The sequence below is a fragment of the Cyprinodon tularosa genome, unplaced genomic scaffold (assembly GCF_016077235.1).
Source record: "Cyprinodon tularosa strain WSP-4 unplaced genomic scaffold, ASM1607723v1 ctg270, whole genome shotgun sequence".
NCBI classification, from domain to species: Eukaryota; Metazoa; Chordata; class Actinopteri; order Cyprinodontiformes; family Cyprinodontidae; genus Cyprinodon; species Cyprinodon tularosa.
Genome location: NW_024038975.1, coordinates 432,905 through 452,543, shown reverse-complemented (window position 1 = coordinate 452,543; position 19,639 = coordinate 432,905). Strand labels below are relative to the sequence as shown.

At 37.3% G+C, this 19,639-nt stretch overlaps 1 protein-coding gene across 3 annotated transcripts in view; it reads right to left on the bottom strand.

Annotated features, from left to right (window-relative positions):
- Nucleotides 1-1,027: 1,027 nt before the first annotated feature.
- sytl5 (synaptotagmin-like 5) overlaps nt 1,028-19,639 on the bottom strand; it is a 30,684-nt gene continuing 12,072 nt past the window's right edge. For 2 of the 3 annotated variants that reach the window (XM_038289731.1, XM_038289733.1), the window contains exons 8-17: nt 16,780-16,880; nt 16,088-16,183; nt 14,742-14,807; nt 10,047-10,225; nt 9,871-9,973; nt 9,621-9,782; nt 9,430-9,538; nt 4,465-4,603; nt 3,731-3,939; nt 1,028-2,854 (exon numbers count right to left, since the gene is read on the bottom strand). In XM_038289731.1, the coding sequence (XP_038145659.1) occupies nt 2,712-2,854; nt 3,731-3,939; nt 4,465-4,603; nt 9,430-9,538; nt 9,621-9,782; nt 9,871-9,973; nt 10,047-10,225; nt 14,742-14,807; nt 16,088-16,183; nt 16,780-16,880 (1,307 nt within the window). In that variant the 3' untranslated portion in view covers nt 1,028-2,711. The remainder of the gene's footprint in view (nt 2,855-3,730; nt 3,940-4,464; nt 4,604-9,429; nt 9,539-9,620; nt 9,783-9,870; nt 9,974-10,046; nt 10,226-14,741; nt 14,808-16,087; nt 16,184-16,779; nt 16,881-19,639) is intronic. The other variant, XM_038289734.1, reaches the window with a different exon arrangement.

Here is a 19,639-nt window from a genome sequence, read left to right as displayed (position 1 = left end):
AGACGACCTCTGGAGGTGGGCAGTATGCTGGGCAGACTTCAGTACAGGTTTTTTTAAGTTTTTCTTTCAACTTTATACTAATAGCGCTAGAGTAAACATTGCTGTGGATATATTTTCCTTCCTTGTACTAGCAAAAAGCAATAACGCATTTGCAGAACAAAACAAGTTTCTATCAGGAGGCTTGTTTTGCTTTCGAATGCCAAATTTTAATATATTGTAATCCATTTACTTTGGTTTATACAGGTAATCTATTTTATAAAGGTATCTATTTTATTTTTAGACATTCATTTTTAAGAAAGACATGTTTCAAAAAACAAAATCAAGGCACAAAAGAAGATTTGTCTTGTTATTTTAGAAATATAAATTGTCCTAAATGAATCAAGTGTCCATCGATTCAGAGTACTTAATGAAATATGATAGCTGGACTAAAGGAAAGGTATAAGGATAGCTAAGGCGGAAGCTGTCCAAGAACAGCTTTATGGATGAAAATGTACGTATGCATGAGTTCAGGTTAGAAGTTCAGGTAAAACAAATATCAAAGATATCAATTATTTAAGAGCAGGCACAGCTATAGCTTTATATTCTAGATTTTGTTTGACTTAAGCTAAAAAAAAAAAAAAAAAAAGGTTGTAGTGGTTTTTCTACAAAGGCTGGTTGTAGCTGAATGATTTTCTTGGTGTGAGAAAATGAATCCCATTTTTTTGTTAAATGACTAATGCATGCTTTTAACCAGTATTCATTGTGTGCAGGGAAGCAGGAAAATATCTAGAAAATATCTAGAACTAAAGAAAGACTTTTTCACACCACATTTCTTAGGGCCAAGGCCTACAATAAGTGTTTTTCTTTTACTGAACCTTTGTCTAAATCCATTTGTTTAAATCAAATGTCTAAAAAAAAACAAACAAGCAGAAATCAATTGGAAATTGTTTAATATCAGTAATATTCTCATTAAACAATAAAACAATTATATAGTCTATGGAAAGATGCATTTGTTTCAAAATAGTCTTGAAGTACATTTCAGAGAAAATAAGGTTGAGGAGTGAGTTTTAATGGTCAAAACCAGACAAAACAAAAAGGGCACATGCGGCACAGAAAGGGTTTCCTCTGTATTGAGAAACTGCATGATCTTTTTTGGTCATGCGAAATGGTCAGCACATGAATTATGGGTATTATTACTTCATATCTCTAACTGGGAGTTTAGAGCAGATGATTTACAGAGACCCGGAGAATATAACTGGCATTTTACATGAGATGTCAAATTTCATAAAGGTTTTATATTCAGCAGTCATCACAGGACAAATGATCGCAGCAATGACAAGGTCACCGTCTGACTATCTGTGGCTCACTATCGGCCCCCCCTCCCTGAGATAATGGCTGCTCACGTCGGTGCTGACTCACTCTGTAACACACAGACCCGGCTCAGGGTTCCTGAGAACACTGCAGATCACACTTTCTCCTCTAGGTGTAAAGTGATAGCAGCATCAGTGCTTTATGTAGCTTTTTTGTGTTTATACCTTGATATGCAATTCATATGAACACACTGATACAGTGTTATGTAAATTTACAAAGAAGCTAGTCTAAATGTTCTAATCAGACAAGAGTTTGTGCCACATTTGATATATTGTCATTAAACCAGAGGGGAAAAGCAGCCAACCTCAATGTATTTTCAGACATGGTGGTTTCTAAACCACTATTAATTCAATTATAAAGCGTATAAAAGAAACAAAATAACAGCCAGCTAAAGCACAGAAACCTATTTAAGGAAAGGCTCATGTCCAGTTATTTCAGCCTGCAGATAATTTTAATTAACAACAACAATAACAATAATTTAACTTTATTGATGTCACATTGAAGAAATTTACCTCTGCATTTAACCCATCCCCTTTGGGGAGCAGGGAGCTGCCATCATGGGGCATCCGGGGAGTAATCAGAGTGGGCTCGATGCCCAGAGTGGCAGTCTGTGGGAGTGGGACTCGAACTCAGAACCTCAGGGTTCCAAGCCCTACACCACTCCCTCCTAATTGACTGTGTTTACATCATTATTTACAGCATGGAGCTCTTCTTAATTAGCATTAAGGGTAAATAAATGGATGGAAGTCATAGAGGGAAAGGGAAAGTCACCCTCTCTGGTTCATGGTTTGATGCCACTGTTACATGGGTAGCTTTTATTATTTGTCCTCTTTCAAAAGGCCTTGCTGCTTTTCCCCTCATTATGCAGTTCTGGCAATGAGCTATATCTATATTTATAAGCAACTTGGCTTGGTTGCCAAAAAAGGGAATGTTCACATACATTATTGACCAATGCCTCCTCTAGTACAACTTTAAACGCCTCAATTAGCAGCTACTACATGCAGAAACGGCCCACAGATGAGACGAGAACAGAGACATTGGGGATCACCATGTGCTTATCTAGAAGTTACAGTAAGTTAAATACGAACAGCAGTAAACGGTAGCAGTGTTTGGTCAAGACAGATGCTTGGGGAGAAAAGTGGTGGATGTGTTGGTGAGTCAGTAAGGCATGACCGGCTGTGGGGGGCAGGAGAGGACATCTGAGCAAGAAGGAAAGTACAGAGGGAGATGGTCTCATTAAAGTCACTGTTTGCTTTTCTTCTCGACCGATTTGCCTCTCCAGCTTACTCCCCATAACTTCAAACCACTTCCTTCGCTTTCCTCCCTGTAATCCACTGTTGCAGTTGTGCTTCAGCTAAAGTTCATGTGTTACACTTGCGCATGCTTGACCGCAGCATCAGCGTACACTCTTGAGGTACCTCTGGGTTTTCAACCATTCGTTGCCAAACCTCCTTTTCTTCCCCATAGGAGTCCATCCAATCCACCTCTTTCCCATAGCTTTTTCCTTTAAGAAAATGAGACAAACACAAATATTATTTTTTTGTAGTTTGTTAGAATACAACAAGTGGGCCCTGAGAATGGCTATGATTATCATAAAGCTGGGCAAAGTTTAATATGTTTTAATGTTAGGTTTGAAAATCTCTTAGTTTAGATCGTCAGAGAGTCAAATATATATATAAGATATGAGCCCGCTAACATTTACTGTAACAGTATTCAGTCCTCTAAAATGTAATCAGCTTAATCAAACTTACTCACTTCACCGTCAAAAGCTGTAATGTAACTTTTAAGGTATTTTAAATGAACACAAATACGTTTAGAAACATGGAGTGAAAGGAAAATTACATGTTTTCTTTTTTTTTATTTACAAGCGGAAAAAAAAAGTCAAATGTGTTGGTTGCAGGAGTATTCAGAACAGTTTACTGTAATAAACACTCAATGAACTTTGTGCAGATGTACCTTTTTAGATTACTTGCAAAAAGCATTGTTTAACACCAAATGTTGCAACGATGCTTATCTATGTATGTCATTAATAAGCAATCTGATCTGATCTTAAAATGGATGAGGTTATGTTAAGCTTAATCTTTCACCCCCAGAAAGAAGAGAAAAAAAACAAAGCAGCCACAGCTACAACGGTATAGTTTAGATCAAAGCATACCTATTTGTTAGGATTGAGACCGTGTTTAGCAAAAATATACTTAAAAAACAATTGGCTGGATGTCTCAAGGGGTTGAATATAGGTGCTTTCTTCAGTCTAAAACCCCTATATCCACAAATGTTTCAGTGAATAATGTCATAATATATAAAAAAGCTCCAGTTGTGTGAGAGCGTTTGCAAACCGCTTTACAAGCCTTCCTTATAACCTGTTACTTTGTTCCCCTACCTGACCCAGCTCCCAGCCTGACTCCTCCCAGGAACACGTTGCTGGACAAAGCCTCTTTGTCCCACACAGTCAGCTCAAGGCAGATGTTGTCTAGGTCTCCATCCTGCAGGCCACAGTAGGTGAAGGTGTGGTTCCACTGTGGGTTCACGGTGCGTCGCTCCACCGCTGTTTTGTGCTTGGTAGACTTGTTATTGTCTGGTAGGAGGTACCTAGCACAAAAAGTTTACAAATTAACCTACTGTGTGTTGCATGAAGAGCTTCTATCGCTGCTATTTAACCCGTTTTTTTCAAAGATTAAATCTTAATGCAAATACTCTCAAAATGGAAAATAAACAGGGCAAAAATATTATCTGTAAAAAAACAATTGAAGAACACAATAAATAAAATTTGACTATTAAGAAATGCAGAAACAAGTTCACATACAAGCAAAGCTTAGTGAATAAGAAGAACCATAAAGAAGTCAGAAATATTTGCATCTTCCTTTGAATTGGATTTTGGACAGGATTGTCCAGATTTTTAATCTGATAAAGCCAGGATCATTAATAATTATAACTTAATAAAACCTTGACAAGATTTTCTAAATATTACAATAAATTATTAACATTTAATGACAGTAACAGTCAATTATTTTATATTCATCCGTTAAGCATGATAATTTTTTACCTATTAGTAAATGGAACAGCATTTTTTTTTTCCTTCAAACTTCCCAAACTCTGACGGGACTCTCATCTCACCCTTTCACAAATGGATCCGATGTGCCTCCAGACTTGACAGCAGTCAGATTTTTGGCCCCTTTTACCAACAGCTCAACCATGCCCCCTTTAGGCAGCATAAAACTGCTCGTCTTTTTGCCTTTGAGGAAGCTTTTCTTCACTGTAAACGGGTGAGAAAAGAAAGAGAATAATAAACATTTGTCAGCACACATGTATTTGGAGTAGCACCTCACAGGCTTAAAAGTATTGGGAGTAAAAAGCCGTATGTTTAAAATATTTGAACCAAGACAAGAGGAAGTTCCCTTTGTAGGTGTTGACAGCTGGAAAATGAGCTGTAAATAAACCAAAACACGCAAACAGAAATGTTCTCGAGAACTCTCAGAGGGTTCAACACTTCTGCACCTTAAAGACCAAAACTGCAAATGCATTCACACAGACAATGTGTGATTTAAATAAATATTTCAAAGGCTTTAATAGCCCACTGAGAAATTAGAATGGTGAAAAGTATTACTCAGTTGGTTTGTAACAAAGAATAAAAAAGAAATTTCTTGGATTCCTCGTCAGTTCATATAAAAACATTCAGCCTCTGAATGACCTTAAACCTTAATACTAATCAGAGCTGTGGGAGTGATGGCTGTCTGGAGGAATAAATCAAAGGATGACTGTGGCAGATGGCATCCAGGTGTGTTAAGGAGGGAATAATACCTCCATTATTAAGTGCAGACAGCATGGTGGATTGTGTCACAAACCACTAAGCCTTTTACATTTAAAAAGAGATTTGAATGTGAAAATGTTTGGGATTAACAAGTTAAACTGCTTATAAATGTTCTGCTCAGTTTGACAGATACCAGTTTTTACCCAGTTAACTCACACATTGAAGTTTAAACCAATCAGATAATCAATCTTGTTACAAAAAAATTCTAGAGGTTAAGGTAAACAAGCAATACCTGAAGGAGTTTTTTGTTCAATCTGAATGAGCTTTTCTTTAATTAATTTAAAGGCTTGGTAATTTTTTTGTAAAGTAGAAGGAACTGTTTTTATCTGAATAAGTGCATTCACTTTGATTATTGGTAATAATTTGGCCTTTCAGACATACCCTTAAAACTTTTAATAGAAGCATGTTCTTTATATTGAACTTTACATACACATAACTTCAAGTGATAGAAAAAAGTAAAGAAAATGTTAAAAAAAATCCTAAATGTTAGAATGAAATACCAATTGTAAAAGCTGGAAAGTTGACTTTTTTAGGTGTGACAGACGTTATCGGGGAAGCAGCCATTGTCAGATTCATAGTTAAAATAAGTTCCATACAGCGTTTCACAGCATCTACTTGACCCAAAACATTGCATAACACAATGATTGATTATAAAAATGAATGGTCCGTGGCAGTGGAGGCTGGCCAATAGAGGGCAAAAGTGCACCTCCCCACCCACCCGATGACCTTTATTAACATATAAAAAGACAAATAAAAATGTCATTATTAAAATTAAGTATTTCAAAATATATGAATATATTTATTACATGCGCAAGATAAATATTTAAACTTAAATGACGAAAAAAGCTGTTTCCTTTATTATTGGACCGGTGACATATTTCCGCCCTAGGGCACAAAAATCTTTTGCCATCGTCTCTTTATAAAAGTTGTACTGTACATGCACAGTAGCTCTTCTGCAATGCAAAAGGCTGGGAGAGTTTGGGAACCAGGGTAGCTGCGCCCCCCGAGCTGACAGGAGCTGTTGTCACAGTCATAGTGTGGCTGGCTGACAGGTCGAGTCACGGGAATGAAATCCCGTTAGCAGGCATCCCCAACCTCGGTCCTCGAGGCCCGCTGTTCTGCATGTTTTAGAGGTTGCCTTTCTCCAGCACAGCTGATTATAATAATTGTATTAGACCAAAAGCCTGTTAATCAGCTTTCAATTAAAATGAGCTGTGCTGGAGCAAGGAAACCTCTAAAACCTGCAGGACAGCGGACCTCGAGGACCAAGGTTGGGGCTGCCTGCCTTAAAGCAAGCCTACCAAGAGAAGCTGGAGATGAAATCGTTTGGACCTGATCAGCCGAACATCAAAATCCATCAAAGTCCAAAGACAGAGGAGATGGTACACTCTGTCTTTTTCCAGGACCTGGTTTAGCTACAAGGCTTGGCTAACTGCATGCAGCGAGGCTAATGCTTTATTCTGCTTTCCCTGCCTCCTTTTTCAAATGTCAGGATCTGACCCAGCATGGAAAAACAAAGGAAGGACTGATTTAAAGCACTTTTTAGAAAAGGCAAAGAAGCATGAACAATCTGGGATTGACATGGAAAATAATATAGTGTATTTTTTCTAAATGTTAATTTTTGGTATATATTTAAAAAAAAATACAGCTGACTAATAGCTTCTCCATTATTAAACTAGCAAATATTCTTTTTAGGTTTGTGACACAATATTGGACAATGCAAAACACAGATTTGTCTTCAAAAAACCTCAGAAGGGCAAGAGTTGTGTACAAAAAGTAAACCTAGAATAGAAGAGAATAAAATAGAATAGAAAATCTCTTTATTGTCCCACAATGGGGAAAATCCTGGTGTTACAGCAAAAGAAAGATAACAAAAGTGGTAACACAAATGTTGACCTTAGAAAAGTATATAAAAATAACAATAGTAAGGAGTTTAAAAAAAATTTAAGAAACAAATAACATTCTGTACTGTAAATTATTTTTACAATATAAATACTTTGCACCAGGAGAATAAATAACCAATATACAACCGTGGACCTGCACATGAACTTTTTTATAATATTTTTTGTTTTTGGCATTCATATAAATATACTGACGCGATAACTTAGTTAACGTTTGATTGGTTGTTGGCATACGTCTATTATGAATTTATAGCCCCCCCTGGAGAAAACTCCACCAGCCACCACTGGTCTGTGGCATCCTAGACTATTTATTTGTATTATGGTATGACTCCAATTTTGGAACATGGCAGTTTAATCCTGATAAAATATAGTTTTTTTTCTAAGGGGATTCTAAGGGGAGCAAAAGCCAAAAGACATGGAGGTTATACTTGAGCAAAAATAATTTGCGTGCAAAATGTTCTCAGGTGGAGGAAATACATAACGTTTCAGCTTCTATTTATAGACAGCGATTGGAGTTTGTGAAGGTGCATATGCTACTAAACAGAAAAAAACAATCATTGCACTGTAAGTATAAAAAACAAGTTTGAGTTGTGTTTTGTCCATTGCATTTAAATGACCAAAACTTAACTTTTCCTCAACAGACATGAAGATGACACACCGGTGTGAAATATTTTCAAAATTTTAGCCATTGGATCCAATGATCTAGTAGTAATTTTGTGAATACAATCAGAGACAAATTTAGATTTTTGTTTTACCTTTAATTTCTATGAATCTATTTTCCCACATATGGTTACATTATGAACTTGGCAGGAGGAAAGATAAGGCAGCCAAGTAGAGAATATAATCTCAGCTGTTTTTCTTTGGCTCTGCAATAATTGGTGATGAAAGGAGAGCAAGTAAAGACAACTTTTTTAATAGTGACTTATTGGATCAGGTGGAAATGAGTGTTTAATAAAAGCTCAGACAGGGTTGGAAAAAAATTTGTGTCCATGCTTGTTAAAAACGATCGGCTCGCTGGTGGGTTACTCATTATTATAAACTCATGCTGTGCTGCCAAACACTGTTCTCACCCTTCCTTTAATAGTTCAGCGACAAACTTCCAGACTTAAAAAAAAAAAAAAAAAAAAAAGAACACAGCTAACTATTTCAGATGAATAAGAAATATAAACCCAAACTTTTATAAGTTGCAATCCTGGTTAAAGGTTTGCATGAATTTATCATGGGCACAGATGCTAAATCAGTTGTTGGGTTTTACTGCCTTATTTTACCATTTTGTTTTTCTAGGAGAAAACGTTCTCAAGTTTGAATGAATATTAAATAATTTGCTTCTTTCCGCACTGAGTAAAAATTATACATAGTTGGTTAGATTTCCCTTTGCAAACTGGTATAATTCTGTACTAGTCTGGTAGCTCACCACCATCAACTTATGAATGTGTGTGTAAATGGGATGATTGACGGAAGGTAGTGTGAAACTCTTTGCTGTCCTTCAATCTTTTGATTTGCTATATAAGTACAGGTCATTCACCATTTAACACATTTCTAACAAATAAGGGTCTATCCAAATGCTTATTGTTAGCCTTCTTTGTTTATTTTAAATTCAGCTTTAAAGTTGGTTTGGGATCCTTGTCCTATGGGACCTAATTAAACAATTAGTGGTTTGTTATGTACAAAAGCAAAGAACCGACATATTAAATTATTATCTTGAAATACTGAGAGAGAAGAGAAAATATTTGAGAGAGAGCGCATGTTTTGAGTGTGAGCATTATAAGTTTTGAGTGCAAGAAGATGAAATTCTTTTCTCAAATTGAAAATATGTGCTCTTGCATTATGGCAGGATAATTCTCCCATATTGTCCTGTTGGAACACCAACCTTGTTTAACCTTTTAGCCGTTGATTAAAAGTAAAATAAAGAATGTAGATATTGTCTTCCTTCAGAGTGTAGTCCATTGTGCAAAGCACCACTAGTGCTACTTGCACTGAAACAAATCATCAGCATTACCTGTTCATTACCGGTATTCTCTTTATTGTTTCCAAATAACTTTATCTAGGTCTGTCTGACTATGAGGATGTTTTCCTAAAGGATTAGAACAAGCAGGTTTTTGGGCTTCAGCTTATTTCGTTGTTGCCAAAGTTTAACCCCCTAACGATCTTAAACTTCCTTAATTTGTGGAAGGTGATAAGTGCATTTTCGTTTTTATTACAATTTCGATTTTATGATAGGCTCATGTTTTGGTATTTCATGTGTTTCTGAACAGAAGAGTTTCTAAACTGATTTTCTGTCATCCGCATCTGACATGTCAAACATATCAGTCAGAGTTATACTAGAAACTGGGATATTTATCATGGAGATCAGCTCAGTTAGAAACCTACCTTGAACCTGGTCCAGAGGAAGCATGAGGTTCTTCTCTGCAGGTATGTACTTCAACACGACAGTCAACTCTCCTTTGTACTGCATCGCGGCGTCGTTGCAGCTATCTACCTACACACAGATGCACAAAATACACTAAAGCACCAGAAACTGTTTGGTTTAAAAGAACAACACAGACAACAGGGTGTCCTACCCTGGGCTGCAGAGTGTACCACTCCTCTATCTGAGAGTCAAACTCCCAGGAATCAAAGGTCAGCTCCACTTCTCCCAGGAAGCTGTTGTATCCAAACCGGTCATGGTGCCACACAGAAACCTGCAGGGTTCGGGTCTCCAGCTGCGAGTGGCTGATCACGTACTGAGAAACACAGGGAAACAACAGCTTGCAACAGTGCAATAGGACAGATTTCATTCAGAAACAACAGCGGGGTTTTTCTTTAACTGACTCTCAGGTTCTCATTGAAAACAGGGTTAACGGTGTTGGGTCTGATGCTTGTCTTCCTCTTGCTCTGGCGTGATGTGTCAGGAAGCAGGTACGTTTTCACATATCTGCCAAAAACAAAGCATATTTTAGAGTTTCAAAATGTTGTCAGTTGATCAGATCAACTCCAAGCAATCTTACGCGTCTGTGCGCTGCCTCCTCTCATCTCCGGTTGCCAGGTTGTAACACTTTTTCACAAGGACATTCAGGGCACCAGTTTTGTAGCTGTAGCTGATGTTCAGGAGGATCTCGCCACTCACCCTGGCATTTCCGTAGTCACCGGTCTCGCTGTACATGCTCATCATGCTGTTTAGGCTGCTCTGTGGGGCCAAGACAACAGACAAAATATGAGCGTTGGGGTGGTTGAAGGACACATCCTAGTCCGGGTCATGTCATCAACACTTCAGCTTTTGGATAATAGAGATAGAATGATTACTTATGGTACAAAATGAGGTGTGTTTGTTTTTATTGGAAAAGCAAAATAAAAAAAAATTAATAAATCTGTCTAATAATGTGAAATGAATAAAAAATAGTACAGAATATAGTGACATTTATTAACTAATCTAATCTGAAAAGTTTTCTATTTAAAGCTCCTAATTTATCTAAATATGCCTAAAATAATGATCCCATCATTTACTCCTAAAAATTATAACAATAAAAGGACCAAGTGCAACTAATTTTGCTTTTTATTAGCAAAAATCAATTATTACTTTTATAAATGCATTATTCTCAAAAAATCCTAATACCAATCACATAAAAAATGAGAGCGTTTATAGCTAAGATTGTGTTGTTTTTAATATATAGGTGGAGGTGCTCCCAGTGGAACATGATGTGTTCAGTCACCATGTTTGGCTACGATAGAAGATAGGGGACAAACTTGTTAGCCTTGCACATTTAAAAGCCTGAACACAGCGGTTGCGTACGACTTTTTAATCTCCGATCAAATTTTTTTCCATGTCACTCTCACTACGTATAGAGAGGCTCTGACTAGGTAGGGTGAACAGATTCTTTTCCCTTCTGTCTCTGTGCTATACACAAAATAAAACAATATCCCACATTTGACTTGGACAGATTATGAACAGTTATTAAAAAAGAAAACACCGGCGCATTCTATAAAGCAAAGCTCCACTTAACGAGTCTATACAGCATCTCAAACCAGACCAGATAGAGAATGTTTATACATATTAAAATCATAGTGAGATCGACGTCTAAAGAAAAGAAAAAACAGCAATAAATGCCGTGGGACATTTGTCTTCCTGTCCGACCCATAAAATTTCCGCTAAATTGCTGCGTGGTCCGACTAAAATAGACCTGGGGTCTATCTCAGTCAGAGCTAAGCCCATCACACCTTGACGAAATAGACCAGCGTATGCCTGATGTACAAAAATCTGGCAAAAATGCTGGCATATGTTGGATAAGTTATGGGTACATTTTGTATAAGTTATGAGCATGCTGAAACACGCTGAAACACACTGGCACAGGACGACATACGGCAAGGATGTCGAGAAATTTTGAGCATGCTCAAAATTTCCCGACATATTCCAGCGTATGCCATACTTTGGCCATAAGTTACAGGTAAGTTATCTGATCTGTGACGTACGTTGTGTAAGTTACTCGTAAGTGGTGACGTCTAGCTTACCCAAAACCTTTGAGTAACTTGTGCATAACTTATGCGTAACTTATCAAGAACTTATCTCCAACCCATATCAACGTATATGACATATTCCAGATGACCGCTGAACGTGTTTCTAACATACAGCTAATGTATAATGGCTTACTGGCAGCGTTTTGGCAGGAAAGGGTGTTCAGAAGAGGAAACTGTCAGAACTCCTCCAGGCTTCATCCCCATCATAGGTTGAGCGTGAAGATGAGTGTGATGGATCGTCCCTGCGTTCACTCCCACTGCCAGGACCAACAAATTTCCTAGCAGACGGGAAGCTGAATCTGCTGTGACTGCAAACCTTCTTTCTATTATTTATTTTTTCTATGTATTTATTCTGTTTTTGAGGGCAGGCGGTAAACAGCAGCTAGTTTAATATCGCGATCAAAGACATCTTTTTATGCAGTCCAGATGCACAAGCATAATTTAATGCCCGTTACACTGTGGTGCGTTCTGCATAAGTTAGACTGTTGTTGGACATAAGCTCTATATTCGTTATGAATACTCTATGTATTCGCCCAAAATTGAAAAAAATACATTGAAAGTTCAGCGTATGCTAGCATTTTAGAAGATTCTGCGACGTCAAGCATATGCTGTCTAAATAGGCAAGGTGTGACAGTCCCCAAACCTTCAATGAGCACAACCTCGTCTGACACAATTCTCTGTCAGATCGCTGTGTTCTGGCTTTTAACCCTTTATTTAAACTGCTTTTGTCGGTAGAGGAGAAGTATAAAACACGTTTTCTGCTGAGATAGAGGCCCACCAATACTCATTCCTCTTTCTGGGCTAGAGTATTGGTGGTTGGTTATAATCAAGAAAATAAAAAGAAGTAAGAATCGGAAGAACACGAGAGTCTACATTGGTGTAGCTTTTACTAGGAGAAGACAATTATCAAGAGAACAGGGCATCAAACTGACATTAAGGTGTAGACTTTCTACCGGACAGGTAAGTTTATCCGATATAACAGTAAATTTGGTGTTATGTTAGAAACAGAGCAGAGTAGTCCAACAACTTCTCTGTTCTCCAGGCCGAGTCGTTGAGTTTGTTTGCCTAAACTGGATAAGTTTCCTTTGCTGTTATTCTTCACATAAGTCATAACAGCATACGCTTCTTCCGAGAGATTTTCCATGTGTTTCATCATTTATTTTAGCTGACTTATTAAAGGCAATGGGGGTTGATGTCTTTCCTCTGGTCAGAAAGAATAGACCACTGTAATATCAGTTTCTCTTCATGATTTATTCAATAGAGCTGCAAGCTTTCTAACACTAAAACATATCTCAGATAATAATTATGTCAAGACGCTATGTTGCCAACCTCCCTTGATAAATCAGGTAAAAAATGAATATGAAACAAGAAAATGGCATCAATAAAAAATGAATTATGTATTGTTCTGTACCTCATCACCTGACAGGACACTTAAACCCTTAGGATGTTGACGTTGCGACATTTATGGCACTCTGCAGCTTCAGCAGCAGATATGGCAAGCTTAATGCCAAGGCACCAGAGAGTGATTCTTTCATATTTGATTGTAATTAATTTAGAGCATCACAAGATAGCAGTAAATTCTACAAACTGGGGCTTTAATAATGTTTATTTCTGTATTCATTTTTTAAATGTACATATCTTCTTATTTTGGTGTTAAAGGTCCTGGTCAGGGACCCAGAGGGAGAGTCTGAACCTCTCCAGGACACAAACGCCAACAACCACTAAGTCATGGTCCTGAAGCTGCAAAACAGTCCCAGACCATCACACTACCACCACCATGTTTTGTTACATCAATATCATGATTATTTTTACGACATGTTTAGTTTTTTAAGCCATATGTAAATCAAGCCAGTCTGTATAATATTTTAACCAAGGTTTTGATGACCATCAGGATGTTTTGGGTCAGATCTAAGAAATCAAAGCAGAGGTGTTTCGCGTTTGTCGTTAACCATGACCTTAATTAAATGGAAACTGATGTCCGCAATGGATCAGGTCCTTAATTCAGGTCTTCAAGGTCTGCTCTCCTGCACCCATGTGTCTCTGCTTTTACACACATCCTGCTAATAACCTGTTTGTTTGCTTGACTGGTGTACTGAGGCAGAAACACATCTAAAAGGAAAAGGATGATTCACCTGGAGGATTGGAATTAAAGTTTGGGATTCCTCTTGGGTTCAACAGATCCCTGGAGGTTAACAACAAATTCTATACATAGATAATGGTTTCCCACCATGAGTCACAGTAGTCCAAAAGCCTTTACACAGGTTGGTTAACATTTAAAGATTGAAACATGGCAATAACTTTGTTTCTTATTAGATTTATTAAGCTCAAAGAATGATATGTTCATTTTTAAGACCCTCTAGTCTACTTCCTGTTGCCAGACAGGTTTCATTTCAAGGGTTTCTTGTTTCTGCAGGTCTGGCAGAAATCAGCACCGGGGCTATATTGTTAAATTAGTTAGCCTTGCCTTTTTTTTTTTTTTTTATCAGATTTTTTAAAATAAGAGTATATTTCTCTCTAATAATTAGGAACAAGAAAAAAATAGGTAAAGCAAATTCTTTGTCATACCACCGTTAAACCAGATAACCTAAGTAGCAAAAGAAAAAAAGAATATCTACAGAAAGAGTAAAAGAAATTCAAAATGGAATCACGTTAAAACTACTGCGATTATTTAACGTTTTGCAATAAGTTAATAGGTTTTTCCTCATTTTTCCTGTGCTGCATTATCTGAGATTTAGAGGCTGTTCTCAAACCCCATTTAAAGCTAAAAGAGGAAGTATAATTTGGTTCTCTTGCACAATACGTACTTGCAAACATCATTTCACAATGAAAAGATTCACCACAATGCCCACAGCAGGTAATAAGACCAACAGCTGGTAAACTGGAGGAGATAAAACTATCTGAACCTAACAGGAATTAATCCATGCCGGTTTTTCATACTGGGAAGTTTGTTTCACTCATTTCCCACAGCTTCCAACTGTGATGATGACTTTTCCTTTAATGTGTGAAGTTTAAAAAAACCTGGGAGCAAGAATGAGCACAAATATCCAGTGAGCAAAGCAGATATATAAAGGAAAACCTTAATTTATTATTGAGTGATACATGCAACATTTATGCTTCATTGCTTTGCTGCTGTATCTTTAATGTATCAGTGAAAACAAGATCATGCAGAAAGGTTAAACGAGGAGACTTACAGTCTCTGCATCCGAGTCGGGGACATTAAGGTACCCCCACCGCCTTTCTGTGCCGGGAGTGGAGGACTGGATTTACAACAAACCAAGAGGAGAGGAAAGAAAGCAAAAGGGAAGAAACAGAGGTTGATGATGCATTAGAGATGGAGCCCGAATGTGACACCAAAAATCCCCATCATATACACACCGTTACCGTGGTGATTATAAGATGAAACCACAGAGATAAATCAGCAGTGAGATAAGCCCAAATAAACAGCAGATAAGGAGTGAAGAGAGATGTTAATGTTCGTCTTACTAAAACCAAAGGAAATAAAAGAGATATGCAGGAGCACGGATATAACAGACCACACTGGAGGCTATTATTGTTATCATGTAACATACATGTGAATAAGTTAGATTTTTGAAAAGTTAATCTATTTCAGCAATGTGGCCATTTAATGTCCTTCTGCAAATGAAAACTGATAAAAAAAAGTAAAAAATATAAATATATATATATATATATATATATATATATATATATATATATATATATATATATATATATATATATATATATATATGTATTCACTACCTAACATATTTGCAATAAGAAAAAATATTCTATACAAAAAAACGTGAGCCTACTGAGAAGTGTGTCCATGTACTCATGTACTGTAAAATATGTGCACTCATTACTTGATTGAGGCTCCATTGGCATGAATTATTGCGTCAAAGTGGCACTGAAGCAAAACAATGTGTTCAAGAAGGGAGAAAGCACCAGAGTTAGGATTCCTAACCCTTTATGTAGGGGATTTTTATGTTGTTGTTTTTTATTTATTTCTAACTTAGTAATAATAAAAATAAAAAAAACATAAAAATCCCTTATATAAATGGTTCCGAATAGTGCACCACTAGTAAATTCTAAATATCCAAAGTTACAGTCTTTTAATGAAATGTTAAAACTAATTATTAATCATGCATGTTTGCACAAAGGATCTGTTCACAAAACAAATATCGGTGGCAGAAATATTCTAAAATCTGGACCAACATCTAAGTTTTGTAGAAATAATACACCAGGAATATCTTAATAACCCAGATAGAAGCAGACCTCCGTCATGGATGTTACACACAAAGCAGGAAGCCTCCACCTTCTCAAACTATAACTGCGTCATGTTAGTTTGCTCATATGCAGGATCCTGAGTGTGGGAGGTTTAATTGACATGGCTCATCCACTGTTGGCACAGTCAACACAAAGAGAGCATGTCCTTCTCTCAGGGCATGTGTACACATAGAACAAGACCTTGTCTGAATAGCTTGAGAGAATGTAGGACCTTCCAGAACCTATTTGTCATCTCTAAATCCGCTGTTACCATTGATGCAGCGTTGCTGAGGCCTCCGCCCCTACTGAGACTGTGTGCCGACATCAGGGCGTCTATGTCTTCTTCTGCATCCTCGTCAGAGAACTCCTGCCAACGACAGCATTCAGATCAGTCGGATGAGCATGACATCTGAAGGGCTGATCAGAGCATTGCTCTGTTCATGTTCCTGCAACAAGCTGAGTGGGTGGACACTGCCGGCCCCAGCATTCATAAATTCAATCAAACAGGCAAAGTAATTTGATTTTCACGTTTTTAAAACATAAAACCATTGCTTTTTACAGTAAACTGGTGCGCATGACTGGAAGAGTAAGTAAAGGAAGAAAAAAACAAAACAGTAAGTGTGTCTCTGAACCGCCACAAACGCAAATAGATGAAGACAAAACAAAGCAGAAACTACATCTGTTTAGATGCTCTTTGAAGTGAGCTCTGATGTGAAATTAGCATTTAGACCCACAGCTGACGATTTTCAGCAAGTTCATCGGCCCACACATCCCAAGTTTAATGCGGTTACACAACACACGTAGTAACACTACAGGTCAGGACTTAAAACAGGTTCCAATTTAATATTTAGTTTTTTTTTTACTTTAGTGTGAGATTAATCTGAATTTTTGCTGTTTGGGGTAAGGTTGCTGCAAAAGTGTGATCACTGAGCAGAAGAGATGAGAAAAAGCGACAGCGCTCACCGCTTCATTGAGCCCGGGGACTGAGCGGCTTCTGAGGCTGAGGGCGTCGTCGCTGTGTTCTGATCCTGGAGCTGACAGGTCCATCTCTGAGCGGCTGTGATCTGGTGCATGGGGGGAGGAGGGAGAGTGCAGAGAGATAAAAACAGACAGCACTCCAAACTTAGTAGATCAAATATGAAAATAAGTAGAAAAAGGAAAGTTTTACAAACCTCTCCATCAAACATTGTGATGAGAGCTTTGTTTTATTATTGATCATCAGTCTTTACTAAATGTTTTATCCAAGTCTAAAACATTTATAAATTGCTATCCTCTCATTTAAACAGTTTTCAGTTTAACACTAAAACATAAAATAAATGACAAGATGTTCAAGAAATAATTTGAACTCTCTAAATTACACTTGTAAATTTGGGGTTTACATTTGTTTGTTTTTTACAGCCTATTAGTACAATTGTTCAACCAAAGAGGATAAGAAATGAATACATGCAACAATAGAAAGATTAAATAGAATAGAATAGAGTAGAATAGAATAGAATAGAATAGAATAGAATAGAATAGAATAGAAAATCAATTTATTGTCCCAGAATTGGGAAAATGTGGTTTTCAGCAAAAGGCTATAGAAGAAGTGGTCACACAATGTGCACCTGTAAATGTTAACTAATAAGTAATGCACTGTAGTGTTATTGCAATATAAATACTCTAAATCTATTAACCCCTGGCTTAACTTTTGCACAATTCCAACATTAAAGGTATAGAGGAGGATATTTTATTTCCGGGTACATCATCAAAATAAGTGGTCGTCCTAATTGTCAATCATTCTGGTAATATTTTTACATAAGGCCATCCTACGTGCTCTTCTTTTTTTGCGCATGCGCGATTTCAGGCTTTATTTGTGGTGAGCTATGGTTTCAGACAGCTATTGAAGCTCACCTTTCTCACCGCTGTTCTTGAAAATGGCAGAGGCTCGTAAGAGAAAAAATGTCTACGAATAGTATGAGAATAAAGAAGAAGGCGCAGGCACCGTGTGGTGGAGGAGGAGTTATGTGACCAACAGGGAGCAAAAGGCAGTGATCATCTGTCCAAATGGTCGGTTCACTGAGTTCGCTATAAAGTCCACTATATAGTCCCCACTCTATATAGTGATTGAGGAATTTAAGGGTTAGGGCGGACATTTGGACACAGTAAATTTGTATGAGCTATGAGAACAGCGACTTTTAAACCAAGCTTGCACGAATATAAAATTGGCTCATGCATGCTCTCGCATGCATATAATAGGCGTTCCCTCCCGGGAGTGGGTACAGGGTTGTGCAGGTGCATATATTTTTTAAAGTGGAGAGGGCGGGTCTTTTAAAAAATTCACGAAAATCCTCCACAATGCCTTTCAGCAAAACGAGAAGAAATGTATTAATGTAAGTCTAACTAGGCTTCCCAAAATTACAAAAGGATGATGTCCCAGATCTGGGAAAGTCAGGCAACAGGTAATAGCTGAAGCTCTGAGATAAAAAGAACTTAAGACCAATCCTAAGTGATCATTGTACATTATACCCAATTAACATGCAAAAAAAACATGTATTATTTATTTAATCTGACTCACTGAGTTGAAAATGGAGCTTCTGATTAAAATTCAACAAGACCAATCCCCCCTGCCATCACCCACCCGACCCCCACCAATTCATTCATGAGCAGCTGAGCGGATATTCTGCGCATCCCAGTGGCATCGCAACATTGCAACAGCATCCCTAGAAGATGTAGTCAAAGGGAAGAGAGAGGACACTCTCTGTTAGTGTGAACCTATTTATGTCTATAATTGACTTAAAAACATATATATTTTTAATCTATTAATGAATTCAAGACAAATTTAGGACAGAGTTTCTGGCGTTTGAATCAACCAAATGTAGCAGCTTTTTTTAATCGATCAACATGATGTCAATCAGCTGTCAGATCATATTTCTAGACACCCAGGATGCATTTTTATTTATGGACAGCTTCTGCTTTTTTTATCTGCTTAATTCTAAGTTGTTTTACTTGAATAGTGAAACAAGTGAAGAAGGGACAGTTAAGTATAAGGGCACAATCACATAAATCAGATTCACATCAATTAAAATCCTCGTTATTTGTTCAATGTCTAAAAACTGTCTTGAAACTGTCTTGAAACTGATGATGAAAACTCTAAAAGCTGTAAACATTCTCACACATTGAGACATTTAAAATGAATGACAGTCCCAGTTAAACTGAATAACAACTTTAACATTAAATTCTATGGTGTTTAGCTTTGATTGGGCTTAAACAATACATCACACTAACTGAATGTTAATTACTGAGCATCTGAGCAAAATGGGATTTTTCCTGATCTTTGCAGGGCTGCTGCTGTTTCCTTCACTTGTAGTTTTTTTTTTTTTGCCAAGCTAATTGCCCCCAGGCTCTAACTCAGTACTTAAAACACTGAATTAAAATGGATTTCCCATCAGATGACTTGGACAAAAGAGGGAAGTTGTTTTTTTCTTTTCTTTTTGAAACCACTCAATTAGTCCTTAATGCATTTCAGAGCAAAAATAGATTTTAAATTTAGTATAGACAAAGACGGGTAGAAACAAAAACTTTGATCTAAGCTGCCACCTGTTGAAATAGAACCAAGATCAGACGACTCCTGCAGAAGGACAAAAATCCTTGCTCATCAGTTGCTGTGCTCATTAAATCAAACAAAAGAAATGTGATCAGAAATAAGGATATAAAAGACCATCCTCCACACTGCATGTATCTCCTGACATCTGTGGTCATGACAGGAGATCCTTGTTAAAGAATAACGGCACTAATGAAAGTCATTTTAAAACCTTTACACACTCCAGTAAGAAGCTGGGATAAA